This window comes from Colossoma macropomum, unplaced genomic scaffold (assembly GCF_904425465.1).
Source record: "Colossoma macropomum unplaced genomic scaffold, Colossoma_macropomum, whole genome shotgun sequence".
Lineage (NCBI taxonomy): Eukaryota > Metazoa > Chordata > Actinopteri > Characiformes > Serrasalmidae > Colossoma > Colossoma macropomum.
This window is the reverse complement of record NW_023494787.1, coordinates 48,175,703-48,195,993: the sequence shown is the minus strand read 5'-3', so window position 1 is coordinate 48,195,993 and position 20,291 is coordinate 48,175,703. Positions and strand designations below refer to the sequence as shown.

Genomic DNA, 20,291 nt, shown 5'->3' with positions numbered 1-20,291 from the left:
CTCTGTTCTGATTGGCTGTCCTGTATTGCACCTCATTCAAAAAGCAATCCAGGCTGAAAAAACCCTTATAACTTCAGCATGAATGGGCAGAGCTAAACTGCTGTAGGCTGAATAAGCAGAGATATGTAAACATGCGGGTTTTTGTGACATCACACAAACAGTGAATTCAAAACAGGCTGTTTTTGCAGCTTACTTTCCATATATGGATTGTAAGAACTGGGGAGTGAACAGTATGTTGTAGCATTTTAACAATGTTTACATACTACATTAGACTTTTTTATTTTCAAATTCGTTTTTGCATGATACAGGTCCTTTAAGACAACAGCAATGAAATGAAAAGCAAAGTATTTTCACTCACCACTGATGTCAGTTATGGTGGCTGCTCTGATCTGAACCGCGTCTATATAGTAATCTCCTGTGTCCCTGTACAGACGCAGTTCCTGGAGTCTGTAGTTGCTGCCAGGGTAGCTTGTCTGCAGAGCCTCTAAAAGATCCACACATGTGTATTGCCATCTGCAAACAAAATATTATGCAGTGGTCACTGTTTTACTATTTTTGTAAACTCTGTGGAGCTTAAATAGACAGTTAATAGCTTTCTTATTGTATTGAGGTTCAAACTTACACGTTCCCTGACTCAAACACTTGAGAGATTACTGTGCTCTGTGAATAGGTATATCCTGCATTTGTCTGGTAGGTAAACAGCACTTGCAGTCCGTTCTGTAGATAGCCTTTATATGCCAAGCAGAGCTAGGACAGAAAAAGGAAGGTAAATATTACCTTTAATTATGCATTTAGACATACAGTGACCCCAAAAAAGGACTTCGACACTTCAACCACTGGTAAACTTTCTTTAGGGTACTTCATAAAATGTTTATGTCAGGAAATGCAATTAAAACTCTTTTACACAAGGAGAACGCCATTCTATGCAGAAATGCCGCCGAGTTCTCTGGGCCCAAGCTCATCACAGATGGTCCGAAAGACAGTACAAATGTGTGCTAGTTAGATGAGTCCATGTTTCAGCTTGTTTTTGGGAAAAGCAGACATCGAGTTCTCCATGCCAAAGACGGTGGTGGAAAAGCCAACATCTGTCATGGTTTAGATATGCACCAGCACCCACAGCATGGGTGACTTGCATATGTGTGAAGCTACCATCGACGCCGAGGCAAATATTAGGATTTTACAGAAACATGCTGCATCAAGATCACATATTTTCCCTGGAAGTCCATGTTTATTTCAGCAAGAAGATGCCAGGCCTCATTCTGCACATGCTACAACAGCATAGTTTCGTAGATACAGAATGTGTGAGCTTGACTGGCCTGATGCGTCTCCTATTGAAAATGGGTAGCGTATCATGAAGAGGAGAATCAGACAACGATGACCACGGACAGTTCAGCAGCTGAAGTCTTATTTCAAACAAGAATTAGGAGAAGTTCACCTTGCAAAGCTGCAACAGTTAGTATTCTCAGTTCTCAAACGATAAAAAAGTTTAATTAAAAGGAAAAATGATGTAACACGGTGGTAAACATGCCCCTGTCCCAACTTTTCTTTGTGTTGAAGGCATCAAATTCTAAATTTGTTTATATTTACAAATTATAATTAAGTTGGTCAGTGAAAACATTGGAAATATGTTCTTTACAGTTAAATAAAAGTTCAAGAGAGTTAACAAATCACAGATTCTTGTTTTCACTGCATTTTACAAAATGTCCCAACTTGTCTGGAAATGAGGTTTGTAATAATAATAATATTAATAGTGGAACGTCTGGCAATTTTCCTTGCCTCACCTGGGGGACCACTGATTTATGGCACATGTGGGGCCTAACCCAAGTGCTGGTTGCACTAGTCAAGTATATACTCTTGTTTTGAAATGATCTTAGGATACACTCACTGTTCCATACTGCTGAAGAGGCACAGGTTCGTAGTTGGCTCCAGATGGGGTGTCATCATCCCACCTAAACAGAACAGCTGGGTTCATCAAAGACCATCGCCCGCAGAATGGCTCACTGTCTTCGACTATCGTCCCTCTGGTGCTCAAATCACCTGCAAACTGAGGATGCCAAACATTTAAATCCTTTCTTTACTTCAAGGTAAAATCACAGCTCCTTGTTGGCTTTATTATAGTCTATGACAGTTCTAAAACTAAAGTTAGAACCTTTCTCAGTAAAAGGTTTCCATTCCCAGTCTTGGCGACAAAACACCATGCACAGTTTTGTGCTTTCTCTCACCAAGCACATCTGATTCAACTTGTTGAAGCAGTTTGTTGGCTGGGTCATGCATGTAGAGCAGGGAAAACACAAAAATGTGCATAGAAAAGTTTCACCAGGACTGAGACTGGGGGCCCCTGATGTGGAACGCCTTCAGCGATGCTCTAAATAGAGCGCTCTTATTAGACTCTCTACTTTTTAAACTCTGAGGCTGGAGGCCCACGTACAAAATAAAACAGTAAGCATTTGTGTTTTGTTATATCACCCTTACCCCTGCGTAAGCACTCTCATAGTCTCTGAAATATTTCACTTCCGAATTCTCCACACTCAGAAGCTCCTGTGGACATTTGGCAGTCATCATTTCACCCAGTGCAGACAGAACCTGTAGTTAAAAAACAGTGTCATTAATGTGAAGCAACACTCCTACTTGTGAGGAAAAAATGCAAATCTGTGTCTAACATTTCTGTGTCTCACATTAGAATCGTTGTGCATAACCATCTGATATTTGAAATCTGATTGAAACACGTCTACTCTGAGACTAAATCTGTCAGCAGCAGTAAAAGAAAGGAAGGGGAAAACATCTGGGAATTGCTGACGTATGCAAGAACAAACTATTCTTGACCTTAACTCCTTACATAGTGAAGATGTTATTAACCCCTTAACAATCTAGGTTTATTTCGTACTAAGGCGTATTAGTCAATAACTTCAGGGACTTCAATGCAAACTAATGAAGCTTTTCTTACAGAAGCGTGTAATAAAACTTTGGGCCTGCTGCCTCAGGCAGGAAGACGAAGGTAGGATGGAGAGGCCAGAGGCTGTGGGGGGAGCTGAAGAACAGTAAAGGAGAGGGGAGGGTGCAGGTGTAAGAGTTGTCTGACAGCTGCCGTATAAATATATATATATATATATATATATATATATATATATATATATATATATATATACGTACACATATATATATATATGTGTGTGTGTGTGTGTTTCACAAACTAGGAGGTTGGAGAGAATACATGGACTCTCTATGTTCTTTCTCTTGACCTTATCTTGGACTCAAGCAAGGGTCGGTCTTCCTTACTGAATCAACAATAAATTGAACAAATTTAGACTTTCCACTGCACTACTAAAGACCAAAAGCTAATGCTAATAGTGCCCTCTTGTGGAGCTTTTTCAGCCTGCTAAATGTGAGTGAGCGAGTTTCAAGACAGGTCAATGAGATGCTTCACATTTAAAAATGTACATTAAAAAAGTACACTGAAAAAGTCTTAAAACTGCCCAAAAACCTACATATTTTTTGGATTTTATTATTTTCCCTGAGGTCCACTTATGAACTCTGTGTAGAAGTATATACAAAAAAAGATACATATTTCATAACTCAATTTCTACATTTTCCAACCTCTCTTTGTTGCTTAAATTTGACTGTTTTTGTTACAGTGCCTTTAAGAATGGTATATGTAAATGAACCCTGTTCTGACTGGACCCTGTATTGTGCCTTATTAAAAAAAACACTCAGAACTGCAACACTCCTCATAACTTCTGAGTGAATAAGCGGATTTCAACTGCTGTAGGCTGAATAGGCTGCTATTTGTAAATGTGTTGCTTTCATCTTTTCAAAATGTCTGCATAATTTAGGCTCTAAGATTTAAACAAAGTCATTCCGCATGGTTTGGTGTGAAATGATTCACTTAAGAGAAACTTTTTGACAGATTTCTTTATCGTTGTGGTGATAGGAACCAGAGGTCACCTAATACAGCCATTTTATTTACTGTCAAAAACCTACATGTGTCTTCTACTTATATGTAACGTTGATGATGGTGAAATAGTGGAAAATCTGGAAAAAAAATTCTTTGGGAACTATTTTGCCTTATACTGCTCTTTTTTATTCAAAATAAGATTTATTTTAGCCCAAAATGTACCTCAAAACTGATGTAAAAAAATGTTTCAGGTATCAAGCAGAGTATTAGAGGCATTACATTCTCCAGACGTCTGGTTCCAATCACCACCACCGTGAACAATTCTGACTCCAAGTTTTCTTCATCCAACATCTGGTTTATCTAATCAATCCTTCATTAAATCAAATCAGGTGCTGGAACTGAACAAATCCATGCAATGACTGGAGTGCAGTGAGGAAACAAACCTGCATTTTTCTAACCTACCCATTCATAACTTCACTGAAAACCACACATTCTAGTTACATTTTAGTTTATTTGTGTTTGATTGTATTCTATTGTAATGTTAACATATTGTTATTATCAAGAAACATTTTCATGGCTAACTAAGACTTTTGCACAGCACTATAGACTTTTCACAAATGGAATAACAATATTTCACAAGACTATCAAAGTAAGTGGCCAAAATCAGACCTTTGTCGGAAAATTGCTTGCAAGTTGATGTAAATGGACCCAGATGAAGAAGGTTTGCTGTTTTGAACATTCTCTTTGCTACAGAGGTGAATCAGAAGGATTTCATCAACACATCTGGAGAATGATTGCTGATGTTCACACCTGAGTCTCTGATGCGCTGTAAGGCAGAGGGCTGGACGGGATGCCTCCCCACAGCAGGGTAAATGTGTTCAGGTCAGCTCTTCCTTTCGTGACCTCACTGACTGTGATGTTTACACCTGGCCAGTCTGTCCAGTAGTGAAGGTCATCAAAGTCACCTGACAGGGAGACAGTAGCATGGCTTTGGATGCAGACTGAAAGTCACAGTGCTTTACAGAGTCATACGCTATGGGTCAAAAACTTCAGTGCAAATGCAATAAAAATGTTGAAAACGTATTACATCAACACAGTTCCTGTCTTTCAGTTTATGTAATTTTGTCAATAACTGTGCTGATGTAACATGTTTTTTTATTTGATTGATGTTCACATTTGAATTGAGTGAACAAAAAACATCACTTCTCTCAGTGACGCTCAACCAGATACAGTCAATACAAACGCAAATCACATCTATGACTTTAAAATCATCTATAACTGCTTAACATGTTTGTCAGATCTTCAAGATTTGTTCAAAACTTTTGAAAAAACGATTCTGGAAAGAGGCTTTATTTGTGATGCTTTACAGCTTTCAGACTAGCAGAATTACAGATTTTTTCTGCAATAAAATGGTTTGTTGTATGAAAAACACTTTCTAAAATTCTGAACAGCAGTGTAACTGAATTCAAAACGTTTACATTCTATAATGGATCGCATTTTCTGATTAAGCTTGTGAACCAAAATACTTGTTTCTAAAGGTGTTACTACAGGGGAATTTTACTAGCCTTGGGGGCGATAAACAATATTATCGAATATCGTGATAATTTCAACCAGTGACAATATTAAGCAAATTATCATTTTATTTTTTATCATGTACCCTTGCTATGTGACTTTTTTCTTTTTTTGTCGTTCTTTATATTTAACAATTGACTTTATACAAGCATTCTAATCTATGGTAGGTTAACATTTTAGACTTAACAGAAAAGATGGCATTTAAGTATAGACCATGCAAGCATAACTAATTAACTACAAATATACATTTTGTATAATCTTGAAAAGATTAGAATGTCGCTTTTCAGTCTGGCAAAGAATTCTGGGTATATGCAAATGAAACACTGCTACGTTTGACCGTCTCCCTATACGGTGAAAAATGGATGAGCTTGTACAGAAGAAGGGTGTTACCGCGCCCGTTTGGCAATATTTTGGTTTCCAACTAGACGAACATTGAGAACTGTTAGATGTTTAAAGTGTTCCATGCCGTCTACGCAGAAAACTGATGATCACCAAAGGCGGCAATACAGTAAGTACTTCACAGTACAAGCTGCCAAGCCGTAAATACTTCAGCAAGACAGCGGTGCATGAGATGTATAAAACTGTTAATTGTGTATGAAACAATCTAGGTTGCTAAAAACTATAATCATAATAATATTAATAATAATTATTATTATTTCTTCTAACATAACTGTTTTTTCCAGAATTAAGACTCACTGCTATAATTCGCCTTTGTTGTCCCGCTGAGATGCAGCAGTTCACTTACGTAGGCTGCAATAAAATTATCACGTGACTGAAAAGCCCACTCACTTGGGTTTTCTTCGTAAATTAATTTTTAACACGATAATATCGTTTATCGCGATAATTCTGGAGGCTATAATCGTTAAAATTTCGTCTAAATTTACATTATCGCCCAAGCCTGATTTTTACACACACACATTATCTAAGCCGCTTATCCTTCTGGGTTGCGGGGGTGATGGAGCCTACCCCAGCAGTCATTTGGCAGAAGGCATTGTTAAGTTGTTGATGCTTTTTTAACAGGTTGTAAGGAAATGAAACAAATCACTCTGAATGTCTCTGTTTACATCTCAACCATTAAATTATGCAGACACAATTGCTGGAATTCCCTTTTAGTGATTTTTCACTTGTACAAGCTAGAATTACTGTGCCCTTTGTTTGGTCCATCATTAAATAAAAGGACCACTAAGTCACTGCAGCAGTGACAGACTTAACCTTACCTCTGTTAGAATTGAAAGTGATATTGTACTGTGACTGAGTGTCCAGATCCTGCTTTGTGACTGTGACTGTGTCTGGTTTAATGGTCCATAGAGCATTCAGCTCAGCCTGCACCACCTGCGCAGGTGCACTGACGGGGATTAGACCTGTAGAGGGATCGTGTTGCTTTTGTTAGCACAATATGGGAATATGACACTTTTGATCAGAGAAACTGAATGCTGGCTTCAAACAAACAGAGATTAAAAATACTCTCAGACCAACGCTAACAAACTTTCACCACATAGCTTAAGTTGAAAGAATGGAACCTGTTCTCTGGGCTCCATAGCTGAGGGCGTAGTAGGTATTATCACAACCGCCCACTGAAAAGCAGTTACTGCTGATTGTCACAGTCTGTACCTCCTGGACGGGAATAGCTGGTCTCCAGCCATCGAAACGAACCACCTAAAAGCACAAAAAATACACACTAGAACAAATGAGCACAGACACACACACACACACCCCTCTTGAAAATTATACTACTAAAACAATCTTTTACATGAATATGTATAAAATGATTCTAAAATCATGCTAGTCTTTTACAACTTCACAACTTTATCGGTTTATACCTAATTAATAGGAAGCAGTAAAAAATTAATTTATGTTAGATGTGTTCAGAATGATGAACAGAGCTATATACAATTATTAAGAAAGCTGTATAACATTGAGAATGAAGTTATAAATTATAATAAAATGCCCTTAAATGTACTCCGGTTTCCTCCCACAGTCCAAAGACATGCAGTCAGGCTAATTGGACATGCTGAATTGCCCCTAGGTGTGAGTGTGTGTGAATGTATATGTCTGTCTGTCTGCCTTGCGATGGACTGGTGACCTGTCTAGGGTGTATCCTGCCTTCCACCCGATGACTGCTGCGATAGGCTCCAGCCCCCCCCCGCGACCCAGAAGGATAAGCAGCTTGGAAGATGTGTGTGTGTGCCCTTAAATGTTGCATTCTTCTGCAAGTTTCTATTTATTCGAAAAAAATAAAACACTTGCACAGGCCAAATTTTATGTTTTATTTTTTTCCCCGATGTTTAATTTAGCACTATAAACAGTAAAATGTGCAGATGTGTGTTCTCTGTAGAGGATGTGTTAACTTATTTTCACATGTAATTTGACCAAGGGTGCCAAAACATTTGCATATGACTGTGAATAGACAATTACTGCATATACAGTATATTACTTGTAATTCAATAATTCTTTGCAGCTCACATAAAAATTAATACTGAATGAAAAATTGTAAAAGACCTTCTAATGTTTACAATTTACACTCCAAACTTTATTAATGATATACATTAATGATATATATGACAATGTGATTCCAAACTTTTGAACCTTAGCGTAACTTTTCTTTTTTGTTTGTGACGTGCTGATTTGAGGCTGTAAAGCACTTTTACTCAATGTAGGTTGTTGTTTTAAAAGTGCTATAGGTACAAAACAACTTTATTTCCTTACTTACATGCTGTAAGCAATTGAGATGGAATCAAACATTGCATATTTCAAAACCATTATAAGGAAAAGCATGGTCGAAAACACTAACATCACCATTGAGGCTGAGCCCATGTACTACACGTCTCTGACAAACCTGTTTCTCATCCAGAACGTTGTAGCTGGCTTGTATGACCTGCTTCTCGTTAACAGCTTCTTGAGTCTGCTGAGCTGTGAAGGGGCTTCTTTCTTTGAAAAATCCCACATCGATCGAGGCTGTCATCGTGTAATGCTGGAGCAGGACTTCAATATAGTACCTGCATAGACATGTGTGAGTAAAGTAGTTAAACAGGGTGACAAAAAAAGACACACAGTACTGTATAAAAGTGTTGGGCCACCTGAGGAAAGTGTATTTAAAGTTATTCTGAGGAGTTGATTTGCTCCGAAAACACTAACGTTAGAATAAATGTAAATAAATGTTAAGAAAATGAATAGTAATTTTGATTTTCAAAGACTTGTGAATGAAGTATTTACAGTAATCATCCAATACATACATGAACTAATCAAAGTTCTATTCAGTTTGAAGTTCAATTACTTTGATCAATTAAAAATCACTTTATTCACCACCACTGTAAAGAAATCTGAGTCAGCAAGTTCCTTCATTCGGCTAATCAGCTTAATCAATTTTCAATTAAGTTTAATAACTTCTATTAGTCTCTCATTAAGTTACATCAGTTCAACTCTTCACTAAGGTAGATCAATTTAACCTCTTTCACGGTGTATAAACAGCTTAATTAAGTCAGTTTAGTCAATACGTTCTTCAGTTTAATCAAACCTTCATTAAGTTAAATCTGTTTAATTAAACCTTCATTAAGTTAAATCAACTTAATCAATCTCTTTAATTTAAATGAGTTTAATCAATGCTACTTTAACCTGAATCAGTTTGATCAAACCTTCATTAAGCTGAATAAGTTTAATTGATCTTCATAAAGCTGGATCAGTTGAATCAATCCTTCATTAGGTTTAATCGGTTTAATCAATCCTTCATTAGATTGAATGAGTTTAATCGATCCTTCATTGAGTTAAATCAGTTTAACAATTCTTTCTTTAAGCTGAATTTGTTCAATAAAGCCTTCATTAAGTTAAACCTGTTCAATATTTTTTTTATTTAAATGAGTTTAATCAATGCTTCTTTAACCTGTATTAGTTTAATCAAGCATTCTTTAAGCTGAATTAGTTTAATAAATCCTTCATTACGTTGAAGCAGTTTAATTAATCCTCCTTTAAATTGAATCAGTTTAATCAAAGCTTCATTCAAGTAAATTAGTTTAATAAATTCTTCATTAAGTTAAATTAGTTCAATCAAGCCTTCTTTAAGCTAAATCATTTTAATAAATCGTTTATTAAGTGAAATCAGTTTACTTAATTGTTCATTAGGTTAAATCAGTTTAATCAAAGCTTCATTATAACAAATCAGTTTAATCAATCCTTCATTAAGTTGAATCAGTTTAATCCATCCTTCGTTACGTTAAATCAGTTTAATCATCCTTCTTTAAACTGAATCAGTTTAATCATCCTTCTTTAAACTGAATCAGTTTAATCAAAGCTTCATTAAGGTAAATCATTTAAATCAATCCCTCTTTAAACAGAATCAGTTTAGTCAAAGCTTCATTAAGGTAAATAATTTAAATCAATCCCTCTTTAAATAGAATCAGTTTAATCAAAGCTTCATTAAAGTAAATCATTAACATCAATCATTATTTAAATTGTATCAGTTTAATGAATCCTTCATTGTGTTAAATCAGGTGTGCTGCTGGTGGAACTAAACAAATCCATGCAATAGCTAGAACAGCACAGAGAAGAGGAACCAAACTTGTGATCCTCTATCCAGCGCACTTCATAACAATAGCTTTTTTGAAAAAAAAATAAGACTTTCTTGTTACTTTTAATTTCTTGTTACTTTTAATTTAATTTAATTTAATTACTTTTAATTTGTTATATTATTCAAACTGTGAAATTGTATTTTTAACAATTCATAGCTTTTTAAAAGCACTCACTGCCCTGGTAAATACAGTGGCCTAGACTTTTGCACAGTACTGTACAATTTACATCATGAGTTTAAAACTGCTGAATACAGTATGTGGAGTCACACTTACGCCTTTCCTTTCTCCAGGTGCATAACTTCAGACCTCTGGGTAGAGCTGGTGTAGTAACTGTAGCTCCAATAATTTAGATATGCAATCTTGACCTAAATCACATAATTGAGTTGTAATTATCAAATGGTGCAACTTATGAAAATGAATTTAGCATTAAAAATAGAACGTAAGTACTTTAGGCATGAAGGTATAATGTAACCCCTTAAATTGTCAGACTCTTTAAATTGTAAGACTTTTTATTCAGTAACTGCTGGGATTTCAATGCAAACTATTCTTAGGTTATAAAAGTGTGTAATAAAACTTTGGGCCCACCTGGTGGGCTCTGGCCATTTAAGAGGTCAACACTGTAATCAATACTAGGCAGGATGAAAATGAGGAATGTCCGATTTCTCCCCTTGTTATAAAATATAGTGAGTTTGTTAAAGTGCCTGTGCATTACCTTATCCTGAGGTCGACCAGTCAAACTGAAATACAGCTGAAATCGGTCATTTCCTTTGATTAAGAAATAGTAGTTGTCGGTCTCCGTGGGAACAAAGAAGCCACTTAATCGAGCCACAAAGTAGCCAATTTCACTGGGCCACTCGTAGGACAGAGAGTCCACCCACTGGACAGTGTAACCAGGCCGACTGGAGGTATAGTTCAGAACGTCCTCAAGATACTGCACATTGGTATTAGTCCACATCTCCATTTTGATACCTCTGCCACCTTCAAACATGACACACAAACATGACTCAGCAATTGTTTATACGAAAATTATGAAAACAATACATATGGAAATTATACGAGAAGTAACTATTATAACTACTGTATTACATGAAATTCAGAGGTTTGCCTCAGAGGTTGGTGATTTGGCAAAAAATATTATATCACAATACTTTAGGTGAGTTACTCAATGAAATACTCTGCACTTAAATTGTATTCTGTATTGACAGGTTCAAATCTGCAGTAATGCCTTTTCCCATGCATTCTAATATTCAGCATTGAAAAATATGCCATTTTTGTGTCCATGCATACTTGCAAATGCTAATGTGGTATGGATTAAATTTCTCTGCTTGTTTCAACAAATTATGAGTAACAAATAATTAACATCAATTGACATCATGCTTTTGTTATTACTGATAATAACTGTCTCCTTAGGGATAAAACTCTGCACTCCAAATTTAGATCTGTTTGACACAGTTCAGTGTAGCTCATGAGTAACACTTATCAGCCGGATGACAGACTCGTTCACAAGTTCAGAGCATCCAATCACAGATCAGATCACATCCTACTACCACACTGTCACAAAGGCACTGTGCTGCAATGGGCTTTACTGGACACACTGCTACACTCTGACACAGTATCTGCCTACCGGACAACAGCACCACAAATGTGAGAGCAGAGGTCAAGTGATGCTGTACCTGGAAAGACTGTCTTGTTGCTCCATTCATACTCCGGAGTTCTGCAGGTGATTGTCTCCTCCGTCACACTCTGTACCTCGCATTTACGACCTCACAAAAACAAAGGGTTATTTACTATAAATGTGCAGAGGTTAATCCATCACTAAAGCACAGTATAATATGCAATGTAGTTTTTTTTCAGGTAGAAACCATCCAATATTAAATTACTAGTATTAGTAATTAATAAACCATTACAAACCATTAAAACTAAATAAGCATTAACAATAAATACAAACACATCAATAAATAAATAAGAGGACAAACTGTACGTATATATATTAATATAGTGCTTCTTATGCACTATTATTACACAAATGTATGTGGTTCAATCCTTTAACATTCCAGGCACATTAATAGGTAATACATGGAAAACAATCTGTACTTATTCTTAAAGGGGAATTTCATAATTAAATTAAATGCTTATAAAGTCATTCAGAGTGGTTTGGTGTGAAATGCTCTGTTCTAGAGGAACTTACTGAGTCTGAATTGTGAACTGTTCACAGTGGTGGTGATAGGAACCAGACGTCCACCTCTAAAAGCTCCCTCACAGAAAGTTATTACATGAAATCGTTATGAATACCCTGCCTGAGACATTGTTTTATGATAGTTTTAAGAACATTTCAAGCTAAATTGTATTTTTAAAAGCCATTCTTGGTGGAGTGGTACAGGGTGTTGTGAGGCAAAATTGTCCCCAAATAAACGTTTTTCAGATGAACTATTACTTTGCCATCATCAGAAGGTACCTGTAGGTGCACTGGAGGTTTTAGATAGTAAATAAAACAGCTATATTTGTGTTGTAGTCATTTCGATCCCTGGTTCCTATCACCACCACTGTAAAGAAATCTGAGTCTCTACAATGAACCATTTCACACCAAACCACTCTGAACGACTCTGTTAACATCTCAGTGACTGAACTGTGTGGAAATTTTGAGCTAAGAGAAGATATAAGAGCGTCATATGGATATCTGAACCTGTGGGCGGTTGCTGGCCATCTAAAGAGTTATATGCTTGCTGTTTTAACAGAGGACAAATTGAGATAAAATAGCTGGAAAATACATTTCTATTTTAATCCATTCTATTCTACAACAAAATGAGCACATTACCACCAGCAGTCATATTTTTTTCCAAATTACCTCCCACTAAAACCTCGGCTGGACGGTCTGTCTCATCAAAGTAGTGTCCATGAATTGTTAACAATGTGCCTCCAAGCGTACTGCCCTCAGAAGGGGACACTCCAGTGACCTCTGCAATAAAAATGCAAATTATCATTAGAGCTGCCCAACAGCTTTTTCCTGTATACAGTGATCCATGTGGCAATTCATTCATGCTTCATGCTGAATTCACTGTAATACCTGCATAGGTTTGGAACATTGAGATCTTGTTCAGTGCTGACACGCTGTAGACCTGAAAATCTGGCAGGCTCCTATAAAACAGGAAAACTTTTAATATACAATTGGGGACAATATACAAAGTTGGGACAGAATGTTGCTAATGCTAATAAAAACTGAGAGCAGTGAATTAGTAGTAGTATATTCTGTCTGACCTGTATTCTATTTAGAACAGTAGAAAAACACAATATTCTATGTTTTACCCTTTAAAATTATTACCATTTTATGTAAAAATATGCTTATTCCGACTGTAACGCTTGCAAAATTTACCAAAAAAGTTGGGACAGTTTTAACAGCACTTAATAATTTAATGGGAACCGAAGACACAAACTAATCCAATACATGGCCTTTGTTGTTATGTGCTTCATCATGTGCAACACATTTTTTTAACCCCTTAAAATCCCAGGCTTCTTACATATTAAAGCTTATTATTTAGTAACTACAGGGACGTCAGTGCAAACTGGCTGAGCAATTCTTAAGTTAGAGAAGTGTGTAATAAAACTTTGGGCCCACCAGTGAGCCCTGGTCATTTAGGGGTTAATGGGAGACAGGCATGCCAGTCTAGCTCCCACACTCTCCCACACTTGTAATGTTCAATTAGGCACTGACTTGGATATATTGATATAATATATATATATATTATTAAAGTCGCTTTCACAGATGTGCAAGTTACCCACTAACACACCCCACAGCATGACGGGCACTGGATTTTGAATTTTACACTGGTAACGATCAGGATGGCCCTTTTCTTCTTTGGCTCGGAGAACACGATGCCCATTATTTCCATAAACAGTCTGAAAGCTTGACTCTTCAGACCTTAATAAATGTTTCAAATGCGCATAAGTCCATTTCAGATGAACCTGAGCCCAGAAATTTGAGAAGTGAACATCCGGCTTAAATATCTTGTCTTTGTAATACTGTCGTTTAAATGCAAGTGAAATTGGACTTACACAACTTGCTTTTGGACTTTTCTTCACTTTTCACGTCACAACTGTTTGGAATTGAGGTTTGTATAATAGACATATGAATGTTTCAGCAGGTAAGGAACTTTACTGACCTGCCAAATTCACCGTCTAGGATGTAGCTGAAGTTATGGTGTCCTAGTGGAGACAAAAAGAATGTTATCTTCGCTGTACAGTATGTCACATATCAGATCTTTGCTTCAGTTGAATTCATTGCTGCCAAAAATGAATGACCCATCTCCTCACCCACATACGTTCCAGTCATTTTACAGCTCATGGATCCCCAGTCACTGTACATATAATCCAATCTCAAGCCATACCTGATGAAGAAAGGAAAGCACATGATGAGCACTGAAAATATGGTCGTTCAGTCCTTTAAACTAAAGTGATGTGCACTCACAGTTCGTCTGAGTTGGGCTTCAGGAGAACACATGGCATTCCTCCCATGTATGCTCTGCAGCATAGAAAGCATTATGAACATTAAAAGTTTGTTGATGCACAGCTACATTGAAAAAAATAGTGTTGCCCATTTTAGTACCTCAAACATTTTACAACAAAATAGAAAATGAACAATAGTTCTTTATCATATGATGTTAAGTAAAAACAACTACTATATTGTAGGGATGGGCTGAATACTTTGAATACTCAAGCATTGATTTGTTACATTGGAATTTGTTTTTCTATTTAGTTTTTGAAAGCTTTGTCTTTTTTTAAGCCGCAAAATTTGAATCAGCAAAGAACTTTAGATGATTTTGGAAAAATAAATTAAACAATAGCTAGTTTAGATGAATACATCATAAATTCATTCCAGGCACCCACATCATCTCACCTCTGAGCAGATACTAAGAAAAATACTAAGTGCTAAATGTGTGATAACAGAGTTGTATGCCAAAGAGAAATGGCAGGTTTAATAAATCACCTGAAATATGTCATTTATGCAAATGTTTGAACACAAATTATTATACACAAGTAGAAGTTTAACATATTGGAAAAAACAATAAAACATAAAATGTGCCATATCTTTTTCACAGGCCCCATTTTATGTTTTATTTTTTCCAATTTGTTAAAAATTCAAATAAACAGTAATAGTGCATTAAAATGTGCGAGGTGTGTTCTCTGCAGAGGAGGTGTTAACTTATTTTCACACAGAAAATCAACACAACATGAAATTTGATCAAAAGAGTGACTTTTAATTGCAAGCGACCAAACAAACCCATAAATGTGAGTATTTTCTCAGCTAAAAATTACGATAACCATTGTATTATTTTAGTTTAATGTCGTTTCAAAGTATTATGGTCCTTTTCTTCATAACAAGCTTAAAAAATCACTAGTATATGACAATGTCTCAGTAGCTAGCAAGCTAAAGTTCTCATTCCACCTTAAACGCAACATTTAAGATAAAATGTGAAAATTAAAACAAGAAGCTGGCGAATAGCTGACTTTATCGCAGCCCCCCTCTTTGAAGGCATATGATTCCCTAAATGTAACTAAAGCCCAGCAGTGAGGAGCTGAACTTTACCCTCCTCTGCTGTCACTGCAGACTGGCAGGGTCGCCTACAGAGCAGCGCTGGTAGCTGTTAATGAAGTAATGCTCTTTTTATTTGAGGGTCTCATTTCAGAGGGAACATTTCAACCACTACCTCTTGTAACTCAGTTCCAAGAGGCAAGGTGACACTTGAAACCAAGGGTAGGGGTAAAAATAAGAAATGGGATTGGGCCTAAGTTTATTTCACATAATGTTGAAAATTTCAGTACCTCACAAACCGTGCATTCCTGCCATTTGAGCTTGTGGCAGTGCTGCTGCCGTAAACATCAGTTATAATTCTCCCTTGGAGTGTAACCAGAGTGCCTGCATATTGGACAGAAGAGAATCAAACTGTGAATGCATGTGTCAAATCAGTGTGAGATAATAAAAAGGGCCCTTGTCCTACATTTTGCTTGCATTTTTACTTGAGCTCTACTTGTAAAGTTTGAGTTGTTTTTCACACCAAAAACATTTTTACATGACCGTTTTCCAGCCTCTCTTCATCCCTTAGAACACAAGCTCCCAACCTTCGTCTTGGTGTACCCCCTGTCCTGCACATTTTTGTGTTTTCCTGCTCTAACACACCCACTACTACTCAGGAGGGGCTTGTTATAGAGCTGGTTAATTGGATCAGGTGTGGTGGGAGCAGAAAAAACTAAAAGGCATGTGTTGATAAATAAACTGGTTTATGTGACAGCTCAAAATGGGCTGTTCCAGCTTTGCTCTCATATATAGACTGTATGGACTGGGGAGTGAATGGTATGCTTTGAAACATGAACCCTTTTACATACTATATTTACCTCTTTTATTTGTAAGAAAAATTCTAATGATATTGGTCCTTTAAGTGCATTATAGTACTATATATGAAAAATGTAGAATGGGAAAATTTGCACCTGGCAGGCCGGTCAGAGGTGTGATTTTGTGGATAGAGGGCGTGTTGTACGATCGAGTCTGAGAATGAGCAACATGTATGTGTTAACATCAATCACGAACGTGTGTTATAAGGTAAAACGTAAAGCAGACAGCTTCAGCTCTGGATAAAAACCATAATAATCACACTTACATAGAAATTGCACCAGTAATACCATGGAATTCCCCAACACACACTACTAGCAGGAATGGGAATGCCATCCACTTTAACACGGACCTCATAGTTATCCTCAGGCATCGCTCTGGAAAAGACAGAAGTGCACCATTAACATTTTCAAAGTATCTCTCAACAACTGGGTAGCTAGCTAATTACGGATTTAACTTCATAGTTTTATGTATTTCACTATGATAAACTAAAAAATAGTGGTCTGTATTTACATGATTCAAATATTCAATTGGTTGAACATGAATGAAACATATTGCATCTACACAATCGCTGATGGAGTGTAAAACTGGTCTAGGTAAAAGCTATAGTAGGATAGCTATGTATTCAACAATGTGTTCCTACCTGAGCACATCAGACTAGAGATCTGTGCGTTCATAATTATGAGTGGGTGATGTGGCACCAATATAACATCATGATACTTTAAATAACTGTTCAGCAAAAAATATCAAATTCACACAGTTTTCCACTGAACCCAAATTTGGTCAATCTGCCAAAACACAATGTCCAAATTTTGCTTCTTTAGTTTAGCACTAGATATTTGAGACAAACATTGCTAACACACACTGGAAGTCAATAGTCACCCAAATCTTTTCTGTAAATACATCCCCAAAACTTCTATCAACCCACTCAAACCAGACTCATGTGCTCATAAAGGTGGCGTCAACTTGTCAGTGTGGTTCAGGACCCAGTATGACTCACTGTGAACTATGAAAATGAACAAAACTTCCCCATGTAGCTGAACGCACCATGTAGCTGAACACACCATGTAGCTGAACACACCAGTGAAATAATGCTGTCAAAAGCTGAAGTGAGATTCTCAGAGTGTAAACTCCTCACATGTAAAACTGGAAACATGAAAAGTTAAAACAAGCTGACATCATACAAATGTTTGTTCCACGGTATTATAGTTAAGTGTCAGCAATTAGCAACCTGGTATTTTATCAGTGTTTAGCTCAAACTAACACCAATGTATTACTTAATGCATTACAGTAACTCCTCTATAATATAATACCTATTTGCACAACTGTACAGATGTAACATTTTTACAAATATTCATATCATTCTGTAATATTCTGTACATAACAGCTTTTATAGTATCATCAGATCTTCATTTGTATAGGTATTCTTATCTGCATATGTTCAGGTATTCAGACTTCTCTTTACCTTATTTTTTTAATTTTCCCCCTTAGTTAAATACTTTGTTAACAGTCTGTTTGCTTGTCTGGTCTGTTCAGTGTGTTACATGTCATACACATTTAAAAAAAATCATGTTAATAAATGTGAGCTCAGAAGTTTGCAACACTGTGCTGCAAAAATACACTATTTAAGAAAGAACAGAATGAAAACCTAAACAATTTTAAACAAACAATAAATAAATAAGATGACATAATGAGCTGTATGGTGGAATGAGAAGCTCTTTTGATATTTTTAAACTCAGTGCTGAAGGGCCTATCCTCCTGTGTGAGCGTGTGAGCAGGGATACCTGGTGTAGCAGGTTATCTTGTTGGAGACACTGGCATCTCTCTCCACATCGCAGGGAAAGGATCTGGTTCTGGACACCAAAGTCACAGAGTTGCCGAAGTCGGGGTCGTTGATGTTGAGACTGAACTGACTCTGCTGGGCAAAACCTGAGAAAAACAGGTCAACATCATTTACAAGACACTTGTAATGATCTTACAGAGAACCAAAGGCATAGATACAGGCTAAATCCACACGCCAGTATATGTGCTGTCATTTTAGTAGAATAACAATTATAACAAAAAGTAGCCCAAAAAAACAGCATGAGAGGAATTATAAATGTATCAGGTCTAAAAACTCCTGGAGCGCAGAGTTCCCATAAAGAGCTGCAGGGTAACTTATTGGGGAATTCCACTGATTTTTCAAAATTTCTGCATGATTCAGTCATTAAGATGTAAATAATGTAGATACACTTTCCTGCGAAAACACTTTTCTGTGATTTGCTGTAGACATGCTGAGGTAGAGATACAGTGGTGCTGATAGGAACCAGTGGTTGTGATGATTTTTTTTGCAACGTTGATGACGGTAAAATAGTGGTACATCTGAAAAAATAAATTTTCTTTGGGGACTATTTTGCCTTACAATGTTCTGCATGTACCGAATGGTTTATAAAAATATGTTTTAGGCCTAATCCTTAGAATAAAACAATGTCGTAGGCATCAAGCAGCATATGAGGGAGCTTTTAGAGGTGGATGTCTGGTTCCTATCACCACCATTGTGAACAACACTCTGAATTGGAACATTTGTGGCTTTGTCTACATGTAAACCATTTAATATTATATTGTGGTGGCTCTGTGCTGGGCTGAGGGACTTAGGGATGGATTGTTCAGGTTCTTGTTTATGTTGTGTATTGTTATGTGTGTTGTATGTTGGCAGTTGCGGGTGGTTTTGTGTTTTGGGACAGTCACCATGGGTTGGTTGCCTATGGCCACTGGTGACAGAGCAGTGTTAATGTGTGTCTGTTCTGTATGGTGCAAATAAAGTACACTTCTTGCAACAGAAAAATGGTATCCTCTGCATCTCCTTCTGCACTGACACCACATATTAAATGATAACTTATTTATATACTCGTTAGAATGGTATCTAAAATTGCACTATATATTCTTCCTATAATATTGTCTTCTGCAATCTATCATACCTCTCTAATATTGTTCACTAACATAAATGTGTGAATTTACTGTAAGATTCTTTCAGTAGTATTACTACAGCTCTTTTTCATAAGAGAAGCAACAATGAGTAAAATGCAATCGAGAAAACAGAATTTTCCACACAAATATATTGAATGTTACAGCTTGAACATAATCAGAAATGTACAAATCCATCAAAACAGCAAAAACTTCGCTTTATTTACATGAAGGAGAGTAAATGTCAGTACGTTCTGTCCTCCTCTGCTTACCTTGCCCCTCTATGGTGAGCCGCGTCGCTCCGTTTGTGCTGCCGTAATTTGGGGTTACTCTGTCCACACGCTGCGCTCCTGAGGGACATATTTAATATAATGATTGAAATTAATAAATAGGTTGAACTAAAAGGCTGTGAATGACATTGTTAAACATAGTTAACTATTACTGACAGTGTTCTGTGTGAACTGTATGCTGGGAGAGCTAGTTTATAACACAGTGTCTTGCCTGAGAAGCTGATGAGCAGAGCCCAGACGGCAAGCTGCGCGCATGCGCGCCTCCTCATGGTTTCTGGATCGAAAACGAGTCTAGCTGTGTGTTTCTGCAGATAAAAGTTATAAATATAAGACATAAGATATGATATGAGATATAATATCAGCATAAAACAGGGGTGCCACAAGGAATTTTGGGCCCCCCCCAAAAACCTTGTGTGGCTCACTTCATTTTCATTAGCAGAACCTGTCACAACATTAAAACACTGCAAAATATTCATAACCCTGCTCTTCTTTTTGTTATCGCTCCATAATTCCAGCTCTTATTCGGCATGGATGACTGCATATCAATATGCTGCATTCAACCGGCCTAAAGTTTGAAATGCTTCTTAAAAGTGCTGCTTCTTGGCTGTCAAAGCAAAACTCTATAATAGACTGTTTAGGACAGATACATT

At 36.8% G+C, this 20,291-nt stretch overlaps 1 protein-coding gene across 1 annotated transcript in view; it reads right to left on the bottom strand.

The window, feature by feature from the left end:
- The window catches only part of LOC118804975 (fibrocystin-L-like), an 82,872-nt gene extending 62,962 nt beyond the window's left edge, over window positions 1-19,910 (bottom strand). The window contains exons 1-22 of the mRNA XM_036565566.1: window positions 19,853-19,910; window positions 19,624-19,701; window positions 18,193-18,337; window positions 16,677-16,785; window positions 16,507-16,564; window positions 15,844-15,937; window positions 14,489-14,542; window positions 14,335-14,408; window positions 14,184-14,226; window positions 13,091-13,161; window positions 12,872-12,982; window positions 11,700-11,789; window positions 10,739-11,004; window positions 10,300-10,391; window positions 8,301-8,460; window positions 6,985-7,120; window positions 6,682-6,825; window positions 4,703-4,857; window positions 2,473-2,583; window positions 1,886-2,044; window positions 623-747; window positions 362-513 (exon numbers count right to left, since the gene is read on the bottom strand). Coding sequence (XP_036421459.1) covers window positions 362-513; window positions 623-747; window positions 1,886-2,044; window positions 2,473-2,583; window positions 4,703-4,857; window positions 6,682-6,825; window positions 6,985-7,120; window positions 8,301-8,460; window positions 10,300-10,391; window positions 10,739-11,004; window positions 11,700-11,789; window positions 12,872-12,982; window positions 13,091-13,161; window positions 14,184-14,226; window positions 14,335-14,408; window positions 14,489-14,542; window positions 15,844-15,937; window positions 16,507-16,564; window positions 16,677-16,785; window positions 18,193-18,337; window positions 19,624-19,701; window positions 19,853-19,910 — 2,485 coding nt within the window. The remainder of the gene's footprint in view (window positions 1-361; window positions 514-622; window positions 748-1,885; window positions 2,045-2,472; window positions 2,584-4,702; window positions 4,858-6,681; window positions 6,826-6,984; window positions 7,121-8,300; window positions 8,461-10,299; window positions 10,392-10,738; window positions 11,005-11,699; window positions 11,790-12,871; window positions 12,983-13,090; window positions 13,162-14,183; window positions 14,227-14,334; window positions 14,409-14,488; window positions 14,543-15,843; window positions 15,938-16,506; window positions 16,565-16,676; window positions 16,786-18,192; window positions 18,338-19,623; window positions 19,702-19,852) is intronic.
- Window positions 19,911-20,291: the final 381 nt, after the last annotated feature.